The 25,703-nt window shown below is 45.8% G+C and overlaps 1 protein-coding gene across 2 annotated transcripts in view; it reads right to left on the bottom strand.

The window, feature by feature from the left end:
• OLFM1 (olfactomedin 1) overlaps nt 1–25,703 on the bottom strand; it is a 57,213-nt gene that overhangs the window by 13,633 nt on the left and 17,877 nt on the right. The window contains exons 1-4 of one of the 2 annotated variants that reach the window (XM_073640750.1): nt 10,719–11,204; nt 7,877–8,026; nt 7,267–7,422; nt 1,081–1,300 (exon numbers count right to left, since the gene is read on the bottom strand). In XM_073640750.1, coding sequence (XP_073496851.1) covers nt 1,081–1,300; nt 7,267–7,422; nt 7,877–8,026; nt 10,719–10,868 — 676 coding nt within the window. In that variant the 5' untranslated portion in view covers nt 10,869–11,204. Of the gene's footprint in view, nt 1–1,080; nt 1,301–7,266; nt 7,423–7,876; nt 8,027–10,718; nt 11,205–25,703 lie in introns of those variants that run through there. The other variant, XM_073640751.1, reaches the window with a different exon arrangement.

Raw genomic sequence — 25,703 nt, 5'->3', positions numbered from 1 at the left:
TGAAGCTACTCAAAAAACCCCCGAGCACGCTGAAGCTACTCAAAAAACCCCCGAGCACGCTGAAGATACTCAGAAAACCCCCGAGCACCCTCGCTCATCACTAGACATAGCTGGAGATGCTGCAAGTGGCAGTTACTTTGCAAAAACCATAAACAAGTGAACGTGTGCATCATTAGTACATGTATGCCAGTGTCATCGTCCTTGCCTGCCGTCCCATCTCTGTAAATGAGGCCTCTAGTAAGCGGCGTCACCTCCGCGGAGCGTCTGAGCCATAACTTGGGTTCTGACATTTATTACTATATGTATTATGCATGGATTTCACAACAGAACATTACATCATCGCATTAGCCTACGTCCCCAGAAAGAAAACCCAAAAACCGGAGCAAGGCTCTGCGAAGTGTTTGGGATTTCATCCGCTGACCCGGCGTTTGTCTCTGCTTTTTCATAAAGGTGACCCTCTAGAGTGGTCCCGGCTGTGTCAGCGAGGGCTGCCACATCATTATTAAAAAGGAACTGCACTGGAAAACATTGTCCAAGGCCCCGAAGAAAGGGCGACACATAAAACGCTATACTGCAGCCTGTGTCAGCCGGAGCGATGGCCCATCGCCTACCCCTGGGGAAAGCAGCCAGTCTGCGGGACCGGAATCAAGCCTACGAGGCCTCATGCCATGTGTCCGTCCACGCAAACTGCTGCATTCACAGCGAGTCAGATGATGGGCAACAATGGAGCAAACACATTTTCTGCACTAAATCTAGATGTGTCGCATTCAGTTAAAAACATCTGGATATAGCAGAGCCGAGCAGGTCACATAAACTTATCCAATGACATGCTCAGCTCTGCTACATCTGCACATAGACTCAGAATGAAAATCAGCATCCCGCTACAAGTGTGTAACCATAAACCTTTGTGTTTTGCTAACTAACCCTCCCATACATTGTGCAGGTCATCAGAAAGCAATGCGGCAATGCTGTTCTGTGACCGAGCCTCGGGAGCTGTCCGTTCAGCACCGCTAGCTACGGATATGGGTGTTTGGAGATGAAGGTAGCAGGCTGTTGCCACCATGACAGGTCTGAGCCTACCTAATTTTTGCATGCATGCACGGAGCCTTTCTTCAAGATTTGACACTCTGCTCTGAAGTTCCTCGTAGTCATAGGCGCCAATCTCCTCCTGAAGCTCGTTAAGAACTGACGTCAGATTCTGGACCTCCTCCTTAAACTGCAATACCAATTTGGCATCGGCTTTGTACTCTTCCAACACTGGTATCAGAGGCCTAAGTTCCTCCATTTTCGCTTTTATTGCCTGCAAGGTTAAAATAAGCTGGTTCAGTGCTCTGCATGCAAAACTTGGCAACACCCTGTACTGCCCTTGTGCCTGTCCTGCCCCTGTGCCTGCCCTCGACTTGCCTACCCAACCCTTACATGGGTGCAGTGGTGCATAAACCCCTCACAGAGGCCATGAGAGTGCTGGCAGATACCATGTTAAAAAATCTTCAGTACAACTTATTTGGGAAAGGCCTTTATTAGTCATTTTTTTGTTTCAAATGCAACATCTTATGGTTACATGCGGTTTTTTTCTCTTTTTTTTTTTTTTTTTTTTTTTTTTAAACACATACACAAAAGATTTTCTTAAAAAAAAAAAAAAAAATTAAAAAAAAAAAAGCATCGACAAGGGTTAAAAATTCTTCATGAAATGCAGCTACATTCGCATGCAAAGGAAGATTGGAATTCAACGTGTTCAACGTTCCTTAGTGAAAAGCTCTAATTAGGAGAATAGAGATTACAAAAATAACAGAAAAGGAAATTAAAAGGGTAAAAAGAGAAATCTGATTGGTGCCCAAACTGCTGTGTGTCTTTCATGGTAACATAGGAGTTAACTGCCTCTTCAGTCACTGCAAGTTAAGTTAGCCCTGCAATCAAGAAAATGAAATACTGGTGAGGAGTCTGAGCACTAATCTCCATTCATCAACACGTTCCTCCAGAGCTGAACTCGACCTGAGGCTTTTGCACATCATGCAGTTAGGGGGCGCTATGATAGTTACTTTGTAGCTTTTTCTCGGGGCTTTATTGTGGTTTGCAATTTAAAAAAATTAATAAAAATTAAGTCTTCCCTCTGCTGGGATCTGTCCTGCTCTAGCTCACATTACACGGGGCAGGATGGCCATGAAATGGTCTGTACATGTAGAACAGCCCCATCCCCTTGCTTTGCACTGGAGATTATTTAGGATCCCCTCACTTTATTTTCATCCAAAACTGTATTCGCAATTTGTGTGTGTGCTGTTCTGCTTTCCACTGCACAAAAGAGGAACAGTACACAATACGCCCTATACACACACAATAAATATATAGCAGAACTGTGAATGCAGCTCTGGATGTGAATGGAGTATGAACATGGCATGATACAGGTGAGACTATACATGAAGGGTGCAGGACTCTGGGACACAGATTATACATCTGTCCTGATCATAAATAATGAAGCTGAGCATTAAGTGGTAGAAACCCATTTAATTCCATCAACCTCACTAATTACTTACCAGCACAGAATGCTGAAGGTAAAACTACCTCATCGTCATAGAATATGCCATGTAGTGGCAGCACGGTGGTCAGTGGTTAGCACTGTACTATACATATAAAGGAAGCACGGTGGCTCAGTTGTAAGCACTGTACTATAGAGGCAGCATGGTGGCTCAGTGGTTAGTACTGTACTATAGAGGCAGCACGGTGGATCAGTGGTTAGCACTGTACTATACATATAAAGGAAGCACGGTGGCTCAGTTGTAAGCACTGTACTATAGAGGCAGCATGGTGGCTCAGTGGTTAGTACTGTACTATAGAGGCAGCACGGTGGCTCAGTGGTTAGCAATGTACTATATATAGCGGCAGCACAGTGGCTCAGTGGTTAGCACTGTACTACAGAGGCAGCACGGTTGCTAAGTGGTTAGCACTGTACTCTATTACATCTAGAGGCAAGGCAGCGCGGTAGCTCAGAGGTTAGCACTATACTATATATAGAGGCAGTACGGTGGCTCAGTTGTTAGCATTGTACTATATGTAGAGCAGCACGGTGGCTCAGTGGTTAGTGTACTATATATAGGGCAGCGAGGTGGTTCAGTGGTTAGCGCTGTTGCTTGGGTCCTGGGTTCAGTATCCACCAAGGACAACACCAGCAAACGGGTTTATATGTTCCCCACGTGTTTGTGTGGGTTTCCTCTGGGTTCTCAGTTTTTTACCCACACTCCCAGATGAGAGGTCGTCTGTGGAATTAATGGCACTACAGTATAATAAATATAGGGGATTTCCATATTTGGGGACCAGGTTGTTAACCTTTGGTCACGTTGGATGGGGTGGAGTTACATATTAAGAGGACAATGCCTATTGAGGTCTAGGACTATCATTAGGATGCCATATGTGATAAGATGTACTGTCCTGAATGTGCCAAAGAGTAACTGAATTATTAATTTATTGATTGGTCTTTGCCAAGTTATTAATTCTTATCACACACTCCTATCTTAATTTACTTCCTTCTCTTCCAAATAACATGCTGAAAGTGCTGTTTTACCTGCCCAGTTCATGCTCCTTTAGAGGCTGTTTAGATCTGCTGCTCCAGCAAGAATATGTGCTCAATTATGAATTGCAAACCCTTTCTCTGCTCCCATCCCCCCTCTGCTCAGACAAGAAAGTGTTTCAACAGATTATTGGTAGAGAAGCAGTTCAAAGGAGCTTCTAAAGGAGCATGAACAGAGCAGTTAGATCAGCACTTTCAGCAAGGTGTTTGGGAGAAGAGGGAGCAAAATACGGTAATGGAGTGAGTTCTACATTAATACGATTCAGAACTTTGCAATGCCTGGAAGACAATTATATAAAATAATAAAGTTTAGTTATTCTCCCAGTTGCCTACGAGAAGCTTCACGCATTTATTTCATTGGGGTCCCATGTTTAGTCAGGAATGTAGAAGGGATTTGTACGATATGTGATATGATAGAAGTCTGAGCTTTCCCGATCCATGCGCAGGGTCATGACGAGCAGTTCTGCCATCGCCCCTCTAATAACAGAATTGTTCTTTAGGCGCCGCTGCTCTCCCAGTGGGAGCAATTAAAAGAGCAGGAAGTGAGCGCAGCGGAGCCAGTGACGTCCCCGAATCCTCCTGACTTGACCCTAGTTTGTGGTTAAACGTTCCTGCCTGTTCTGAGCTGCCACTGCCAACTGCAGCTCTTATAATTGGCATTGAACCCCGCCGTTCCACCAGCCGAGACCAGACGCCCGTTACTTATAGGAAGGGGGACTCTACAAAGAAACATCTGAGACAACGTATGGAAATCAATTATGGTTCTTAAAATATATTTACGTAGAGACCTCCTTAATGTTTAAGGCACTTTATTAAATTGCCAACTTTTCCTAGTGGTGAGACTAAGTATAGAATAGGCAATGCCCGATCAGTCCATTATAGAGAATGCATTGTAGGAACGCTGCCAGGTGGGCACGAGCCAACCACTAACAGGAAAACTAGCTGTGATGGGTTTATAACCTGCAGCTTACTGTGCGAGCGCCACAGCCGCTGGCACACGGGCCGCCAAACCAGACAGCTCCTTATTTTATGGCTTAATTGTCATTGTGCTGTGCCACTTATAAGCTGCCACCTGGGACCGATCACAACCTGCAATCATGTTGGTAGGTGACAGGTCGGCGTCATACAATGTATTATACACATATATTCTATTCTTGTCTAATGAAGTTGCAGCAGAATTGTGAATCTCGTTATAAAACACCTCAATATAAAGCAGGGGTGGCCCCATCTAGCTGGCACTGACTGCAGGGATATCATATTAATAATCCTTTATATCCCATCTCACCCACCAGCGAGAGAAATGGCCATAAGAGAGCGGGTTTACTTAGTCACGCCAGCCATGTTACATCAATTCCCGCTAATTAACAAGTGTCACGCCTCGTCACACCTCATTTCTGCTGAAGAATTGGTCTCTCCAATCTCATTATCTGCGGCTGAGGCACCTCACTATCCGAAAATATTCATCATGTGAATGGAGTCAATGCTGAAGGGTCAATATATAGTGTACTGCTCTCTCTATCTAATTGGTAACGGAGGGGAAGCTGTCCATCTAGCCTCCTGACGCTGGCTACTACTTGACCTCATGAATTTTACCTGGTCACTAAATAAGCATTCAAAAGATACTACAAGGTTATTCTGTATTCCTCAATTTCTATGCTAAATGTAATTGGACCACCTGTGACCAGCACTCACTATTATGCAGGTGCAGTCACTATGTCTATACATTACATTACTCATCCTGTACTGATCCTGAGTTACATCCTGTATTATACTCCAGAGCTGCACTCACTATTCTGCTGGTGCAGTCACTGTGTCTATACATTACATTACTCATCCTGTACTGATCCTGAGTTACATCCTGTATTATACTCCAGAGCTGCACTCACTATTCTGCTGGTGCAGTCACTGTGTCTATACATTACATTACTGATCCTGTACTGATCCTGAGTTACATCCTGTATTATACTCCAGAGCTGCACTCCCTATTCTGCTGGTGCAGTCACTGTGTACATACATTACATTACTTATCCTGTACTGATCCTGAGTTACATCCTGTATTATACTCCAGAGCTGCGCTCACTATTCTGCTGCTGCAGTCACTGTGTACATACATTACTGATCCTGTGTTACATCCTGTATTATGCCCCAGAGCTGCATTCACTCTCTCTCTATATATATATATATATATATATATATATATATATATATATATATATATATATATATATATATTACATTACTTATCCTGTACTGATCCTCTGATCTGGAGTTACATCCTGTATTATACCACAGAGCTGCACTCACTGTTCTGCTGATGTAGTCACTGTACATACATTATATTACTTATCCTGTACTGATCCTGTATTATACTGCAGAGCTGCACTCACTATTCTAATGGTGGGGTCGCAATGTACTTAGGATCAGTGCAACATAAGCATTATGCTCCAGAGTTGCAAACTACTGTCATATGGAAACAGTCATCAAGCTTATGGCCAGACTGCTGAGCAGCGGAGTTGGGCTCCTGTTATTCGGGGGTAGCTGGATGTTCCTTCATCAGGTGACTGCACGTAGCCTGTTGTGAAGATGACACTTCCTGGAATGCATTTGACCAATGCGCCCTCTGTGCAGACACAGAACTAGCAAGGAATGCTGAGTGATTTCAGCTCTGAAGCTGCAGAATTTACTAAGTGCCTGAACTTTAAGTCCATGTCTACCCTGCAGACATGTTCACAGCTGAACATAGACTTTCCACCACTGGTTTTGTTTGCTGCCTCTGACATGGATGGGTTTGGATCTTGTGTTTGCTGCCAGCTTGGACTTGGAGCTTACAGATGTGTCGGCCCGTTCTTATAAACTGGTGGCTAAGTGACCATGGCCGTCATACTGTAAGATGGGCTCTGATCTCTACATGTTTGTGCGGTCTCCCCAGTATCACGGATGGGGTTTGGGTTCCTACAGGAGGATTTTGGCTTTAGATGTTTCAGGCTGCGATCGCTCTTATTTCGTGTGCTGATGCCATCGTTTATGATGTGTCCTCTATAGACATTTGTTTTTTTGGGACAGTTGGTTGGAAATCCATTCATTCATGATGGGGTGATGGAGATATGAGTGGTGGTGCAGATGTAGGTCAGTCTGTCCGCTGCTCACTGCCACCTGTCCTTATAACTGAGATAATGTCTGTCGTCCCGGCCTCGAGATAAAGGACCACAGGCTCGGGACAGTCTATACAGGTGACTATCACAGGATCGGGGATCTCTGCCCCAATAGGAGGGGGAAGTCTCAGAGGGGTCTAATATCCTGCTCTACACAACATTCATCATTACAACAGAGGAGACCCCTGACCAGTATTTTATCCCGATCACCCATTCCCCGGATGATAATGGCACATCCGGACATTTCCGGCATATTATAAGCTAATCTGCCTCCGTATAACCAGAGAAAGGAAGCGTCTGATGAGGAGGGGTGCAGGGGAAGGTGAGAGCTCAGATGCTTCCCTTCTAATGGATGGAAATATCCACTTATATTCGGACTAGAAGACAGCAGGAAATGAGGAATGGTCCGGCTATTGGATAGGGTTTCTATAAAATATCTGTCAGGAGCCTCCTTTCCATAGGCTTTGTGTAATGCTGTAGCTGCTGTAGGACTACAAGCCTCATGGTTGTGCTGGGACTTGTAGTGCACAGCGGCTGCGGGAGAGAACCCACCTTGAACTGTCTGGCCTGGTGCTGTCTGTGAGACTCTTCCACTTGTTTAAATTTGGACTCCAGACCTTTCATCTGATTCTCCATCCGTTCTACGTACTGCAGGTCGCGCTGAGTTCTCCTGTCCAGCACTTCTATGGACTGCGACATATTCTGCACCTAAACACATCAGTTCACAATGTCAGTAGTATATAGCGCCATCACTAGCTGTGGCGCTGTACAACATTCATCAAAGCAATGCAGGGAAAACAGTTCTCCCAACCCCCCATCCCATAATAATCCCTATCAGATCCCTGTATAATAGACAAGGACAGGCCTGCCAACATCATTACACCTCAAACGTGCGGGGTCAGTGCTGACATCACATGACTTGGCCGCCATGTTAGCAGGAGTTGTCTTGTCATGGTCCGTCTCTCTTATAGAGGACAGTGAGAGTTGTAGTACACAGGTCTCCCACAGTTTAATACTTAGAGGGTCGTTAGAAATCTGAGCTCTTATACAACTGGTGAAATACCGCAGGATGGGAACATTTACTGCCTCAGGGGTAAAGATCAGCCTGGGAGTCCTGGAGGGGGTGCACTCAGGACCAGGGGGGCGATGGACAGCCTCTTACCTTTTCTAATAGCTGCCTGAGCTGCTTTGTCCTGGCATCTCGTGAACACATGGTCTGTTGTGGAGCCACCACTGTGCATATACATCGCCCCTCGCTGTCCTGGGCAGAGCTGTATACCTGCCAGCTTTCTTCTGGGTTGGTTGGCAACACCTAGGAATGGAGGAGATCGCAAAAAATAACTTTAAAAATATCACTCCTAGAAGAGGAGAAGTTGTGAGGACAGTTCAGGTCAATGAGTCTGCAAGAGTGGACTACAGTATATATTCTATATACCATTGTACAGTGTATACTGTGACTAGTAGGTACACCCGATTGTCAGCTCTCTGCTCCAGCAGTCAGGACAGTGATGACCTTTAATATAACGATAAAGTGAAGACTTGATTGTTCTGCTCAGTGGAATATGGCTACAAGTCTCCTCCTGTCATCACCATTTAGAAAACAGGAAAAGGCTCCGACCAACAAAATGTTAAGAGCATCGGAAACGCAGGAGCCTCCTGGGGCTCAGGGTGTAGAGACCTCGCGGGAAGGAAACCCAAATCGTCCCCTAATATCCAGAACAGGTTTCTAGTTCCACCATATATTCTGTATACTGGCTAGATTTCTCAGATGACCACTTACTAGTGCAAATTAGGGCAGAAATATTAGAGCTGTCTCTGTACATACACTATGGTGAGAGCAGATCCTGCACCTCCAATAATGGAAACAGATAGAACAACAGACAATATCCTGTTATATAAAGATCGTAACAATAATAATATTGTAACAATGTAACACCATCTGCCAGAATGCATATAAAGTAATGTAAGGCCCAGAGTGGGCACAGCAGGCAGCACTCTAATCATTAACTGTGTGATGGCCACAGGGTCTGCTCCATCTGTGCCATCCTGGAAGGATCCTGACAGTGAATGCTCAGTCTGCACTGGAAGATGTCATGTGCAGGAGAGCAGAGCTCTGTGACATTGTTATATCGGGAACCTGCAGAATCTGCCACATTGTAGCAGCTGATGACCTGTATCTCTCCTTATCTATGGCAAGGGCAGGGACCCCGGCCCATCCTGAGTCTCCCCACCGTCTCTTGTCCCCCGGCCCCTCCTGTGTCCCCCAGTCTCTTGTCTCCCGGCCCCTCCTGTGTCCCCCATTCTCTTGTCTCCCGGCCCCTCCTGTGTCCCCCGGCCCCTCCTGTGTCCCCCATTCTCTTGTCCCCCGGCCCCTCCTGTATCCCCCAGTCTCTTGTCCCCCGGCCCCTCCTGTGTCCCTCGGCCCCTCCTGTATCCAGCAGTCTCTTGTCCCCCGGCCCCTCCTGTGTCCCCCGGCGTCTCGTCATCCCCCCATATCTTGGCCCCCGGCTCTTCCTGTGTTCCCCCTGTCCCTTGTCCCCCGGGCCCTTCTGTGTCTCCTTTTTCTTGTCCCCCCGCCCCCCATATCTTGTTCCCCAGCTCTTCCTGTGTGCCCCGCCCCCACCAGGGTGTCCCCTCCAGTCTCTTGTCCCCCCGACCCCACCTATGGGTGCCCTCCAGTCTCTTGCCCCCCCGACCCCACCTATGGGTCCCCTCCAGTCTCTTGCCCCCCCAACCCCACCTATGGGTCCCCTCCAGTCTCTTGCCCCCCCAACCCCACCTATGGGTCCCCTCCAGTCTCTTGCCCCCCCAACCCCACCTATGGGTCCCCTCCAGTCTCTTGCCCCCCCAACCCCACCTATGGGTCCCCTCCAGTCTCTTGCCCCCCCAACCCCACCTATGGGTCCCCTCCAGTCTCTTGCCCCCCCAACCCCACCTATGGGTCCCCTCCAGTCTCTTGCCCCCCCAACCCCACCTATGGGTCCCCTCCAGTCTCTTGTCCCCCCAACCCCACCTATGTGTCCCCTCCAGTCTCTTGTCCCCCAGCCCCACCTATGTGTCCCCTCCAGTCTCTTGTCCCCCAGCCCCACCTATGTGTCCCCTCCAGTCTCTTGTCCCCCAGCCCCACCTATGTGTCCCCTCCAGTCTCTTGTCCCCCAGCCCCACCTATGTGTCCCCTCCAGTCTCTTGTCCCCCAGCCCCACCTATGTGTCCCCTCCAGTCTCTTGTCCCCCAGCCTCACCTATGTGTCCCCTCCAGTCTCTTGTCCCCCAGCCTCACCTATGTGTCCCCTCCAGTCTCTTGTCCCCCAGCCTCACCTATGTGTCCCCTCCAGTCTCTTGTCCCCCAGCCTCACCTATGTGTCCCCTCCAGTCTCTTGTCCCCCAGCCCCACCTATGTGTCCCCTCCAGTCTCTTGTCCCCCAGCCCCACCTATGTGTCCCCTCCAGTCTCTTGTCCCCCAGCCTCACCTATGTGTCCCCTCCAGTCTCTTGTCCCCCAGCCTCACCTATGTGTCCCCTCCAGTCTCTTGTCCCCCAGCCTCACCTATGTGTCCCCTCCAGTCTCTTGTCCCCCGACCCCACCTATGTGTCCCCTCCAGTCTCTTGTCTCCCAGCCTCACCTATGTGTCCCCTCCAGTCTCTTGTCCCCCGACCCCACCTATGTGTCCCCTCCAGTCTCTTGTCCCCCGACCCCACCTATGTGTCCCCTCCAGTCTCTTGTCTCCCAGCCTCACCTATGTGTCCCCTCCAGTCTCTTGTCCCCCAGCCCCACCTATGTGTCCCCTCCAGTCTCTTGTCCTTAGCCCCTCCAGTGCTGATCCTATGGTGACAGCTCTACAATCAGCCTTCAATGAGGCTTCTGATGGTGAGAAGAGCGCCCCCAGGACTCGGCACCCTCCACAGAGGGGCACAGTCATAAAGACCCCCATAGCTAACGTCTTGTCTCCCCCACCAGCTCCCGGGGCTGCAGGCTGGTCGGGCGCCTTATGTCCGTGCTCCTTACCCCCGTACTCCTGTCCAGGGTGCCCGCGTTGGCCGCCGTCAGCTTGGTGGTGTTTAAGCCCACCAGTGATGGCAGCGTCTGTGACATCCAGTTGGTGATCATAGCCATGGTGCTCAGGACAACCCCAATTTTGAGTAAAGGCACCGACATCTCTGCGAGGCTTCCGTCCTGCCGCAGACCTTCATACTGTGGGGAGCCGGCCGGCCGCGGCACGGGGCAGGGAGCAGGCGGGGGACATCGGAGCCTCCCCGGAGTCCGCCTCACACAGCCGCTTTCTACACATCGTCAGTCCGGGGAAAGCCTGGATCCGGCAGCTGCAGGGCACAGTGCACACCAGCGGACTGCAGCCTCACAATCTTCCCGGGAGGTTAGTGGAAGCGCCTGCCTGCTGCTCCGACCCGGGCTCCAGATCCCAGCGAGCGACGGACGTGCAGCTTACTGATCGGAGCAGCGCTGGAAGGATTAGTGCTGGAGGAGGGGCTGCTGGAGGAGGGGCTGCTGGAGGAGGGGCTGCTGGAGGAGGGGCTGCTGGAGGAGGGGCTGCTGGAGGAGGGGCTGCTGGAGGAGGGGCTGCAGCCTGTGCGGGAGAACGCAGGCTGATGTCACAGCATGTACCTGCCTGCAGCCCCTCTCCTCTGCTGGGCTCAGGAGCATTTAGGGAAAAGCAGATCCAAGTGCAAAAATATGTGTTAATTGAAGGAATCACATGACTTAATGGAGACATATTCATAGAGCAGCCCCCACAGGGGTATCAGAGGTGGGGGGCACTACCCATCCCCCGCTCTGGCCTGGATTAGGCACGCCAAAACTGACCGCAGAGATCCTGACACTGTGCTACAGGGGTCATGTCCCAGCCCTGCCGGGGTGTGAGTGGTTAATTCTACAATATTGGGGGGGGGGGTTAATAATTATATATATATATATGAGGGTCTGCAAGCAATTATAAATAGAGGGGGGGGGGTGATCATTATATATAAGGGTCTGTGTGTAATACATATGTATACAGAGTGAGGGGCGGTGTAATCCTGATGTTTGAGGGTCTGTGTATAATTATATATGGGGGGGGGGTGATCCTGATGTTTGAGGGTCTGTGTATAATTATATATGGGGGTGATCCTGATGTTTGAGGGTCTGTGTATAATTATATATGGGGGTGATCCTGATGTTTGAGGGTCTGTGTATAATTATATATGGGGGGTGATCCTGATGTTTGAGGGTCTGTGTATAATTATATATGGAGGGTGATCCTGATGTTTGAGGGTCTGTGTATAATTATATATGGGGGTGATCCTGATGTTTGAGGGTCTGTGTATAATTATATATGGGGGTGATCCTGATGTTTGAGGGTCTGTGTATAATTATATATGGAGGGTGATCCTGATGTTTGAGGGTCTGTGTATAATTATATATGGAGGGTGATCCTGATGTTTGAGGGTCTGTGTATAATTATATATGGGGGGGTGATCCTGATGTTTGAGGGTCTGTGTATAATTATATATGGGGGGTGATCCTGATGTTTGAGGGTCTGTGTATAATTATATATGGGGGTGATCCTGATGTTTGAGGGTCTGTGTATAATTATATATGGAGGGTGATCATGATGTTTGAGGGTCTGTGTATAATTATATATGGGGGGGTGATCCTGATGTTTGAGGGTCTGTGTATAATTATATATGGGGGGTGATCCTGATGTTTGAGGGTCTGTGTATAATTATATATGGGGGTGATCCTGATGTTTGAGGGTCTGTGTATAATTATATATGGGGGGGTGATCCTGATGTTTGAGGGTCTGTGTATAATTATATATGGGGGGTGATCCTGATGTTTGAGGGTCTGTGTATAATTATATATGGGGGTGATCCTGATGTTTGAGGGTCTGTGTATAATTATATATGGAGGGTGATCCTGATGTTTGAGGGTCTGTGTATAATTATATATGGGGGTGATCCTGATGTTTGAGGGTCTGTGTATAATTATATATGGAGGGTGATCCTGATGTTTGAGGGTCTGTGTATAATTATATATGGGGGTGATCCTGATGTTTGAGGGTCTGTGTATAATTATATATGGGGGTGATCCTGATGTTTGAGGGTCTGTGTATAATTATATATGGGGGGTGATCCTGATGTTTGAGGGTCTGTGTATAATTATATATGGGGGGGTGATCCTGATGTTTGAGGGTCTGTGTATAATTATATATGGGGGGTGATCCTGATGTTTGAGGGTCTGTGTATAATTATATATGGGGGGGTGATCCTGATGTTTGAGGGTCTGTGTATAATTATATATGGGGGGTGATCCTGATGTTTGAGAGTCTGTGTATAATTATATATGGGGGTGATCCTGATGTTTGAGGGTCTGTGTATAATTATATATGGGGGGGTGATCCTGATGTTTGAGGGTCTGTGTATAATTATATATGGGGGGTGATCCTGATGTTTGAGGGTCTGTGTATAATTATATATGGGGGTGATCCTGATGTTTGAGGGTCTGTGTATAATTATATATGGAGGGTGATCCTGATGTTTGAGGGTCTGTGTATAATTATATATGGGGGTGATCCTGATGTTTGAGGGTCTGTGTATAATTATATATGGAGGGTGATCCTGATGTTTGAGGGTCTGTGTATAATTATATATGGGGTGTGATCCTGATGTTTGAGGGTCTGTGTATAATTATATATGGGGGTGATCCTGATGTTTGAGGGTCTGTGTATAATTATATATGGGGGTGATCCTGATGTTTGAGGGTCTGTGTATAATTATATATGGGGGGTGATCCTGATGTTTGAGGGTCTGTGTATAATTATATATGGGGGTGATCCTGATGTTTGAGGGTCTGTGTATAATTATATATGGGGTGTGATCCTGATGTTTGAGGGTCTGTGTATAATTATATATGGGGGGGGGGTGATCATGATGTTTGAGGGTCTGTGTATAATTATATATGGGGGGGTGATCATGATGTTTGAGGGTCTGTGTATAATTATATATGGGGGTGATCCTGATGTTTGAGGGTCTGTGTATAATTTTATATGGGGTGTGATCCTGATGTTTGAGGGTCTGTGTATAATTATATATGGGGGGTGATCCTGATGTTTGAGGGTCTGTGTATAATTATATATGGGGGTGATCCTGATGTTTGAGGGTCTGTGTATAATTATATATGGGGGGTGATCCTGATGTTTGAGGGTCTGTGTATAATTATATATGGGGGTGATCCTGATGTTTGAGGGTCTGTGTATAATTATATATGGAGGGTGATCCTGATGTTTGAGGGTCTGTGTATAATTATATATGGAGGGTGATCCTGATGTTTGAGGGTCTGTGTATAATTATATATGGAGGGTGATCCTGATGTTTGAGGGTCTGTGTATAATTATATATGGGGGTGTGATCCTGATGTTTGAGGGTCTGTGTATAATTATATATGGGGTGTGATCCTAATGTTTGAGGGTCTGTGTATAATTATATATGGGGGGGTGATCCTGATGTTTGAGGGTCTGTGTATAATTATATATGGGGGGGTGAACCTGATGTTTGAGGGTCTTCGTGTAATTATATATGGGGGTTATCCTGATGTTTGAGGGTCTTCGTGTAATTATATATGGGGGGTTATCCTGATGTCTGAGGGCCTTCGTGTAATTATATATGGGGGGTTATCCTGATGTCTGAGGGCCTTCGTGTAATTATATATGGGGGGTTATCCTGATGTTTGAGGGCCTTCGTGTAATTATATATGGGGGGTGATCCTGATATTTGAGGGTCTGCGTGCAATATATATTGGGGGGGTAAAGGCGGATGTGATCATTCTATATGAACGTTTGCATGTAATAAGCAGTTCTGCAAATTCTTCTTTGTTTTCCTCTTTTTCTAGAACTCCTGAAGAAGCATTAGATTTGGCTGTGGCTAGGAAGGGGTTACAGGTGACAGTGATGGATGTGAAGTGCACTCTGCAGGTCCCTTCAGGGAATACATTAGGAATTTCTGAGGAGGCTGCAGATCCTGACAGAAGCTCAGGTATGAAAGCCATTAACATAATATATTTAAGTGGTGCCCTGTGCCAGTGCTTATACAGGTAGAGCCCCTGTGGCAGGAGCCCGGCAGCTGCTGGAGCCTTGGAGGGAAGGACCCCGCTCCTTATTCCATATTCCATGATAATTAACAGCAGAAGCCAAATGACAGCAGGAGAAATGTGATGTCATAGCGCCACCTGCTGCCCCACTCCAAAACTGCAGCCCAGTCACCGATGACAGAATTCAGATTTTCAGATTAGTGCGCTGGACCAGTCACAGACCTAAAATGGTGATTTAGGAGGAAACAAACAGTGGATATAAAGCAAAAAAATATGCAAATACTTCTGTAACTGTGGCAGGGGAAAAATATAATATAATCATGACAACACCAGAGCACCTCTGCTGTACAAGCTCCAGATGTGATAGTTGATGACCATGTAACGCGACTATACGTCATACGTGATCAAAGATGTTACGTGGCACTCCTATGAGGGTGCACAGATAGGATCCCACTCCCAAATAGCAAAATGAAGAATCCAGCACTCCATGTGTGGTATAGAAACGCTATGGACGGGAGCCCGGAGAATCATTGGTGGCAAGTATCACCTTCCTCCTATTTGCCCTCATCCTGCTGTCAGGAGGGCACGTCCCTGATTATAGAGGGTGGAGCGTTAGGGCATTGCAGACTCTTCCTTGCAGAGCTGAACTCTGTATCTGCATGGAATACGTCTCTAGCGCCATCCCTTGGTATTGATGGCTCCTATTCTTGGCTTTGTATGTAGGGGCTTTATTTTATCTAATCAATTACGGGCAGACCCCTCCATTTGTAGTGATGGAGACACTGAGAGGAGGGGGCAGGATGGCAGCTTGAAGCAGGAGGGGTGCTGTGTGATATTTAGTACAGTGAGGGTATTACGCTTTAAGGGGAAGCGACACAATGTCCCTCTGTGAATCCAACAGCCAAAAGGATAAAATCTTCTTTACAAGTTATATAGTTTCATAGTTTTAGGTTTGAAAGAAGACACAAGTCCCCCGAGTTCAGCCTATAATCTAACTTGTCGATCCAGAGGAAGCAAAAACCCAGAGATGCAGATACCACTTAGCCCATATTAGGGGAAAATTTACTTTCCGACTCACAATATCCCAATAAGACTAGTTCCATAGGTCATCTTCCCATTGCAGAGTCTAGTACCCATAACCTGTAATATTATGTTTGTCAAGAAAGGCATCCAGACTCGACCATCACAACATCATATGGTAGAGTTCCATAGTCTCTCTGCTCATATAGTAAAAGAGTCCATAGTCTCTTCTGGTACAGTTTCCTTACTCATATTTAATATAAAAAGTTTCTTTGCTCGTTCACCAAAGAATCCATAGTCTCACTACTTGTACAGTAAAGAATCTATAGTCTCATTGCTTGCACAGTAAAATTCCTTAGTCTAAACACTTGTACAGTAAATAACACATAGTCTTACTGCTCATACAGTAAAGAATCCATAGTTTCACTGCTCGTACAGTACAGAATCCATAGTGTTACTGCTCCAAAGTCTAACTGTTCTTAAGTAAAGAATCCATAGTATGAATTCTGTTACAGTTAATTAATATTGTCAGTGCTCATACAGCAAAGAATCCATAGTCTCACTGCTCGTACAGTAAGGAATTTATAGTTACAGTGGGGAAAATAAGCATTTGATAAACTGCAGATTTAGCAAGTTTTCCCACCTACGAAGAATGGAGAGATCTGTAACTTTTATCGTAGGTACCTGTAGGTTCACCTGTGAGAGACAGAATCTAAAAAAAAAATCCAGAAAATCACATTGTATGATTTTTACATAATTAAATTGCATTTTATTGCATGAAATAAGGATTTGATCACCTACCAACCAGCAAGAATTCTGGCTCTTACAGACCTGTTAGGTTTTCTTTAAGAAGCCCTCCTACTCTCCACTCATTACCTGTATTAATTGCACTTGTATGAACCCATTACCTGTATAAAAGACACCTGTCCACACACACACACAATCAATCACACTCCAACCTCTCCACCATGGCCAAGACCAAAAAGCTGTCTAAGGACATCTGGGACAAAATTGTAGACATGCACAAGGCTGGGATGGGCAACAGGACTATAGGCAAGCAGTTTGGTGAGAAGGCAACAACTGTTGGCACAATTATTAGAAAATGGAAGAAACACAAGATGACTGTCAATCTTTCTCTGTCTGGGGCTCCTTGCAAGATCTCGCCTCGTGAAGTAAGGAGGATTCTGAGAAAGGTCAGGAATCATCCCAGAACTACACGAGAGAACCTGGTCAATGACCTGAAGAGAGCTGAGACACAGTCTCAAACATTACCTTTAGTAACACACTACGTCGTCATGGATTAAAATTTTGCAGGGCATGCAAGGTCTCCCTTCTCACGCCAGCACATATCCAGGCCCGTTTGAAGTTCGCCAATAACCATCTGGATGGTCCAGAGGAGGCATGGGAGAAGGTCATGTGGTCAGATGAGACCAAAATAGAACTTTTTGGTATCAACTCAACAAGCTTGAGTACAACCCCAAGAACACCGTCCCAGCTGTGAAGCATGGTGGAGAAAATACTTTGGGGGTGCTTTTCTGCAAAGGGAACAGGACGACTGCACCGTATTGAAGTGAGGATGGAAGGGGTTATGTATCATGAGATTTTGGCCAACAACCTTCTTCCGTCAGTAAGAACATTGAACATGGGTGGTGGCTGGGTCTTCCAGCATGACAATGACCCGAAACACACAGCCAGGGCAACTAAGGAGTGGCTCCATAAGAAGTATTTCACTGTCCTGGAGTGGCCTAGCCAGTTTCCACACCTGAACCCAATAGAAAATCTTTGTAGGGAGCTGAAACTCAATCATGGCCAGCGACAGCCCCGAAACCTGAAAGATCGGGAGAAGATCTGTATGGAGGAGTCAAAATCCCTGCTGCAGTGTGTGCAAACCTGGTGAAGAACTACAGGAAACATCTGACCTCTGTAATTGCAAAAGAAAGATTTCCGTACCACATATTAAGTTCTGTTTTTCTATTGTATAAAATACTTATTTCATGCATTAAAATGCAAATTAATTATGTAAAAATCATACAATGTGATTTCCTGGATTTCTTTTACATTCTGTCTCACAGGTGAAGTGTACCTACGATAAAAATTACAGACCTCTCCATTCTTTGTAGGTGGGAAAACTTGCAAAATCAGCAGTGTATCAAATACTTACTTTCCCCATTGTAAATTGCTTGCAAAGTAAAAATCCTTAGTCTAAATGCAGTGAATTATCCATAGTCTTACTGCTCATTCAGTAAAGAGCCTGCAGCTTAACTGCTTGTACAGTAAAAATGTCCTAGTCTCATGGCTTGTACAGTAAAAATCCAGTGTCACTGCTACAATAATATCCATATTCTCAAACCTTGCACAGTAAAGAATCCATAGGTTAATTGCTTGTACAGTAAAGAAAGCATAGTCTAACTGTCCGTAAGTAATGAATCCATTGTATAAATTATGGTACAGTTAAGAGTCCATGGTTTCACTGCTTGTACAGTAGATAATTCATAGTCTCACTGCTCGTACAGTAAAGAATCACAATCTGTGATGATGATTAAACTTTCTTTCCTGTACATGTAGAGATTGCTCCCTTGCTATTTGTACTTAATTTTCTTTTTTTGGACTGAATGTTTATATAGATTTTTTTTTGTAGTGCGACATAAGAAATACACAGGGAAATATCCAGTCACTTGTTCACACCACAGTAAATGCACAGAGGACGTAGATTGTATCTCCTGCACTGGGGACATGATTTGTGACAGGACTTACTAACGGAGCTGTCCATATCACATCGCCATGTTGCTCAGCCTCAAAAAAGACTCTGCCTAGTCACCAAGTACTGCAGACCATTACTTGCCGAAATTTAGGAGCCAATAAGTCTTTAGATTATATCCAAGTTGATTATTAAAGAGGTGATATAAAACAAGTGATGTAATGGCATTAATAGGTCACCTCCGCTGTGATCGGTGCCAGCAGTTCACTCAGAATCTACAAGATTACTACAGCTCTCAGCATCTCCTGACAGACGTTGTGGGAGTTGTAGATTTCTGATCTGCAATCACTTTCAGTGCACAGATGTGATGTGAGTCTGGGCGTCTTGGTATGTAACGATTGCTTGTACAAAGTGAAGCAAGAAACGCTCATCTTATAGCAGGAGCATCATTTCTTGCTTCATTTGGACACATGTGAGGTGTCGGCTCCAGGCAGAATACAGTATGGAAAATCCGGCACATTCAGCAGGGTACAGTGTAGGACCACTCTCACACACACGCCAGCGTCGTGCTCAGGATTTGTACAGCAAAATCCGTACTGGAAGCGGCAGAGAAGTATGACGGAAGAGCGTCACATCTTTTCTTTGTTTTGGATCCAGTTTTAATTTTGGTTTTACAAATAATTAAGAAAAGGGAAAATGATCTGCAGGAGTCTAGTGCACATCATGCATATTGTGTGTGACTATAACTTCTCATATCTATAGCACACACTGCCAGACACAACCAGGGAAAAAGATCTCTGCCCCATGTTCCCTCCAGATCTACATATCAGGGATCACTACCCCCATATTCCCACTAGATCTACATATCAGGGATCACTACCCCCATATTCCCACTAGATCTACATATCAGGGATCACTACCCCCATATTCCCACTAGATCTACATATCTGGGATCACTATCTATATTCCCTCCAGATCTACATAGCTGGGATCACTACCCCCATATTCCCACTAGATCTACATATCCGGGATCACTATCTATATTCCCACTAGATCTACGTATCCGGGATCACTACCCTCATATTCCAGAAGACTTTCTAGAGCCCTGGAAGTATCATTGTCACTACATGGCACTTTACTGTTTTCTAGATGACGCTGTAACCAGCAGATCCACATTTTAGCTCCACTGCTGACCTTAGTCCTGGCCACACTCCGTCACTCCTGGCCACACTCAGTCACTCCTGGCCACACTCAGTCACTCCTGGCCACACTCAGTCACTCCTGGCCACACTCCGTCACTCCTGGCCACACTCCGTCACTCCTGGCCACACTCAGTCACTCCTGGCCACACTCAGTCACTCCTGGCCACACTCAGTCACTCCTGGCCACACTCAGTCACTCCTGGCCACACTCAGTCACTCCTGGCCACACTCCCGTCACTCCTGGCCACACTCCGTCACTCCTGGCCACACTCCGTCACTCCTGGCCACACTCCGTCACTCCTGGCCACACTCAGTCACTCCTGGCCACACTCCGTCACTCCTGGCCACACTCCCGTCACTCCTGGCCACACTCCATCATTTGGTGTTTGTAGAAGCTGGTTTATGTTGTGCGTCTTTCGAGTTTTGCAATGTCGGTGTTTTTTCCCCAACACGTGTGCTGTCAGTGCAGTGTAATGCTTCCCACCCAGCAGCTGCAGTCTCGTGCTGCCCCAGTCTGAGTGTGCGCTGCATTATTACATTCACTGACAGCCACCAGAGAACATGATGCAGAACCGTCACTCTACATTATGACATTTTTTCTACATATAGAGCGTCCATGTTATCTAAAACTAGAAAAGCCTCTTCTACCGGAGCTTGATGACCTCCCACCTGTTCTTCACAACCATCACTTCCATCATCTTCACTCCTGGTCCAAGCTAGTTACACATACACTTAATTCTGTGATTTGCCTTTGTCACGACTGAGTGGAGAGGAGGGGGATTATGATACTTGGTTAGGGAGAAGACGCCCCCCCCCCCCCCCACACACGCACACACTTTCCTAGTAGTGTCCATAGTGTGAGGCTTGATGAGAGATTCTGCAGGTCCACAGCCCAGCTGTAGAGGGCAGCACAGTATAGACAATGAGACTCAGATCTCCGCCGTTCTGGTGGCAGCACCTACTATCTCCAGCGATCTGACTGGACCATCATCATCATCATCTCATGCTCCCCAGCGAGGACAAATGTAATTTATGTGTTCACGCTTCATCCTACAGGAGACATAACACACCCACTTCTGGGCTTCTGCAATCTTCACCCGGCTGAAAGTACAGTGCGCCATGAATATTTCAGGACTTTGCACTTATCATTAAATATTAGTGGGATCTGACACTACAGCCTAAGTGCTCCTGAGAACAGCGCTGATGGCGGAGTAGCAGCCTGCTCCTGCCTGGAATAGCGCCCCCTTGCCCTCCTGTCCTGTGTGGTAGCCAAACCCCCAACCAGGGAGTCACACACTGTCTGTACAAACCGCTCAACAGCGCCCCTTTACCCATACACAATATATACATCAGGACAATCACCTAATGTATATACACCAACATATGCAGCTGTATGGCACAAGGATATGTAGTCATCAGAGCCAAGTAACTGTATACCAATATATACCATCCGAGTATGAGTCAAAAAGGCCTAGCATAGACTGTGGTCATGGGCAGCCCGAGCGGCAGTGGTACATGGTGGTTTATGGCCACAAGGGGGCTCAGAGCAGAAATACAGCGGGTGATCGTTTTCCAGGACTTTTACATAAAATGTTATCTTATTCCAATATAATCCAAATATATTAATGTTCTTATAATCAGTAAGTTATGATATCAGCTGGTCACATGATCATTACCCAAAAAACATAACCCACACCCCATATCCATCTTAGGGGCCAGCGAACACAGTTTTCTTCCAGAAACTGTAAAGGTGTCCTGCAATACCAGACACAACCCGTGGACTAGGTGTAGAAGAAAAGTCTTAATTTAGTCCTGTCCAACTAATTTAGGAAAGATGGAATATAGGAAACCTAGGATACATAGCAGCCCCCCCCCCAGCGCCCACCCCCACAGGATGCTTTCACACTGCGTTCTGTTACCCTTTCAGTGGTTTCGTTGGGGCTTACCTCCGAACCCCCACAAAATGTGGCCATAGACTGTCGTACATGATTTTCGGGCATATACACCCTACAGGTTCGCTCTGCCGGCACCATTAGTCTATGGCCTCTGTCGGCGCATACGCCCGAATCCAGTTTGAACACAAGCCCCGACGGAGCCACTGAACGTGGTGTGAAAGTACCCATACCTCACTCTTTCCTTTTATTGCAAAGTTGGAAGTGGAATATTATATGTATGTGTGTGTTTTGAAATTGTTCCAGAAAATGAAGTATTTCTTCCAGTTATTTATGGCAATTACACATTTTATTATACACATGTTCATATCCTTTGTGTGTATTGGAACAACACATAAAAAACTGAAAAAAAAAATCAAATTGGACATAATTTCACACAACCAAAAAATGGGCAGGACAAAATTGTTGGCACCCTCAACTTAATATTTGGTTGCACACCCTTTGGAATAAATAACTACAATCACTTTCTATAACCATCAACAAGATTCTTACACCTCTCAACTGGAATTTTGGACCACTCTGTTGTCTTGCAAACTGCTCCAGGTCGCTCATATGTGATGGCGCCTTCTCCCAGCAGCAATTTTAAGATCTTTCCACAGGTGTTCAATGTGATTTAGATCCGGACTCATTGCTGGCCACTTCAGGATTCGCCAGCATGTTGTTTCCATGCATGTTTGGGGTCACACTCTTGCTGGAAGACCCATGACCTATGACACAAACCCAGCTTTTTGACACTGGGCACTACATTGCAACCCAATGTCCTTTGGCAACTTTCAGATTTCATGATGTCTTCCAACACAGTGTAGGCCCTCCGTGCCAGAGGCAACAAAACAACCCCAAAATATCTTTGAACCTCCACCATATTCCACTGTACGTACTATGTTCTTTTCTTTGTAGGCCTCATTCTGTTTTCGGTAAACAGAATGATGTGCTTTACCAAAAAGCTATATCTTGGTCTCATCTGTCCACAAGATGCTTTCCCAGAAGGATTTTGGCTTACTCAAATAAAATTTGGCATACTGCAGTGTAGCTTTTTTATGTATCTGTGTCAACAGTGGGGTCCTCCTGGGTCTCCTGCCATAGCGTTTCTTTTAATTCAAATGTCGACGGATAGTTTGCGCTTACACTGCTTCATCCTGATCCTTCAGGACAGCTTTCATTTCTTTGGACCTTGATTTGGGCTGCTTATCGACCATCCGGACTATCCTGTGTTGCAACCTTTCATCAATTTTTCTCTGCTGTCCACATCTAGGGAGATTAGCTACAGTGCCATGGGTTGTAAACGTCTTGATTATGTTGCGTACCAAGGACAAAGGAACATCAAGATATCTGAAGATAGACTTGTAACCTTGAAATTGTTGATCTTATTCAACAATTTTGGTTCTCAAATCTTCAGACAGTTCTCTTCTCTTTCTGTTCTCCATGCTTAGTGTGGCACACACAGACACACAATGCAAAGATTGAGTCAACTTCTCCCCTTTTTATCAGGTGTGATTTTCATATTGCTGACACCTGTTACTTGCGACAAGTAAGTTTGAACGAGCATCACATGCTTGAAACAAAGTTGTTTACCCACAATTTTGGAAAGGTGCCAACAATTTTGCCTGGCCGATTTTTGGGGCTTTGTGTGAAATTATGTCTAATTTTGCCTTTTTTTTTTTTGTGTGTTGTTCCAATATGCATCACACCCTATGGTATGCATTCCCCATAATTGACATTGTATCACAAGGATGAAAAAGTCATGGAATTATGTAAGTTACAGTATAGAAATGTTACTGCAAATGATGGAAAAATGGAAACATTATCACAATCTTTGGCTGTATCCAGTCTGGAGTCTGAGCCCCATCCAGAAATCCAGTCTTGGCTGCTATCACTGAGGTTTTGAATGGTCGTCTGAGGAAGGTTCTGCCGCTGAATGCACTTGGGCAAATCATTAGAATCCACTATTGGCAGCTCCTGTGTGATCACCGACCAAGGATGTCCCCAATGTACTCTATGGGGACAAGTCCAGAGATGCTGCAGCCATCGGAGCAGGTTTAGGTTACGTAAGCTGCTCACAGTAGTACGAGGAACATGTAGCCTGAGGGCGATGTGGGACACTTTGGAGAAATGGTCGTACCACTGTTTCCATTCATTCTGTTCTACAAGTGAAATTAGAGGTCACTTGCAGAGCCTAAGGCAACAACAGAGTCTGTGCAAACCATCAGGAGGTGTATGGATGACTTTGAGATTTTAGCCAGACATCTGTCTACTGATGTCCACTGAGCTCACATCACTGCTCTCAAAAGTCATTATGGTGCAGAACAATGGAGGCTGGAATGGAGCAAAACAGGCTGGAATGGAGGCCTGTCCTCTTCATTGACGAGTCTGACTTTTGTCTTGGACACAATGATAGCAGAAGAATGATCTGGAGGTCACGTGGGGAACACCATGAAGAGGCTTCACGAGGGAACGTCATTCTGGTCCTAGTACTGGAATTATGGTGTTTCTGTATGGAGGCGGCCATAATGTACAGTATCTGGACCCCTGTAGTCTTCATTCTAGGTCACGAACAGCTCAGTCTGCAACCTCCATGGCCTAAATGTGCTCCAATGGCTACAGCATCTCCGGACTTCTCTCCATCGAGCACATCAAAGACATCATTAGTCAGTGATTACAGAGGAGCTGTCAGAAGCGGATCCTGATGATTTGCCCAAGAGCATTTAATAATATGTCTCTATCCTGTGGTTTCCATAACTCTACGACTTTTCCTTCTTGGTGCTGTAATTTCAGTGTTCAGGAGTGTGTTTAGAATAATACAGATCCTGAGAATTACACCCAGTATACAGGGCAGGAAAAGCGGTATTGTGCAGTGTATATATACAGGACAGGAGAAGTGGCACCGTGCAGTGTATAATATACACAGAACCGAAGTAGTAATGTGCAGTGTATAATATATACAGGACAGGAGGAGTGATCCTGTGCAGTGGATAGTATATACTGGACAGGAGAAGTGGTAGTGTGCAGTGTATAGTATACAGAACAGGAAGAGTGGTACTGTGCAGTGCATAGTATATACAAGACAGGAGAAGTGGTGCTGTGCAGTGTATAATATATACAGGACAGGAGGAGTGATCCTGTGCAGTGGATAGTATATACTGGACAGGAGAAGTGGTAGTGTGCAGTGTATAGTATACAGAACAGGAAGAGTGGTACTGTGCAGTGCATAGTATATACAAGACAGGAGAAGTGGTGCTGTGCAGTATATAGTATATACAAGACAGGAGAAGTGGTACTGTGCAGTGTATAATATATACAGGACAGGAGGAGTGATCCTGTGCAGTTGATAGTATATACTGGGCAGGAGAAGTGGTGGTGTGCAGTGTATAGTATCTACAGAACAGAAAGAGTGGTACTGTGCAGTGTATAGTATATACAAGACAGGAGAAGTGGTACTGTGCAGTATATAGTATATTAACCTACCCTTAAAATTATAGACTGTTCATGTCTTTGTCAGTGGGCAAACTTACAAAAACAGCAAGGGATCAAATAATTATTTCCTTCACTGTATATAGGACAGGAAGAGTGGTACTGTGCAGTGTACAGTATATACAGGACTGGAAGAATGGTACTGTGCAGTGTATACAATATATACAAGACAGGAGGAGTGGTATTGTGCAGTGCATAGTGTGTATATATAGGACAGGAGGTGTGGTACTGTGAAGCGTACAGCATATACAGGACGGGAGTAGTAGTACTGTGCAGCATATACAGGTCAGGAAGAGTGGTAGTGTACAGTACATACAGGACGATAGGAGTGGTACTGTGCAGTGTACAGTATATACAAGATGGGAGGAGTGGTACTGTGCAGCATATACAGGACAGGAAGAGTGGTAGTGTACAGTACATACAGGACGGGAGGAGTGGTACTATGCAGTGTACAGTATATATGTAACATGTTGACATGTCTTTTTAGTAATGAGTTCATATTACTGACAGTATACATTTCTCCTGCAATGACTTAGTCCGGCCATTAGGGGTCAGCAAGAAACAAGTAAAG

This window comes from Phyllobates terribilis, unplaced genomic scaffold (genome assembly GCF_046119375.1).
Source record: "Phyllobates terribilis strain yellow unplaced genomic scaffold, ASM4611937v1 Scaffold_7__3_contigs__length_470593459, whole genome shotgun sequence".
In the NCBI taxonomy this organism is placed as follows: domain Eukaryota; kingdom Metazoa; phylum Chordata; class Amphibia; order Anura; family Dendrobatidae; genus Phyllobates; species Phyllobates terribilis.
The sequence above is the reverse complement of the archived record's forward strand: the minus strand, read 5'-3'. Positions and strand labels throughout refer to the sequence as shown.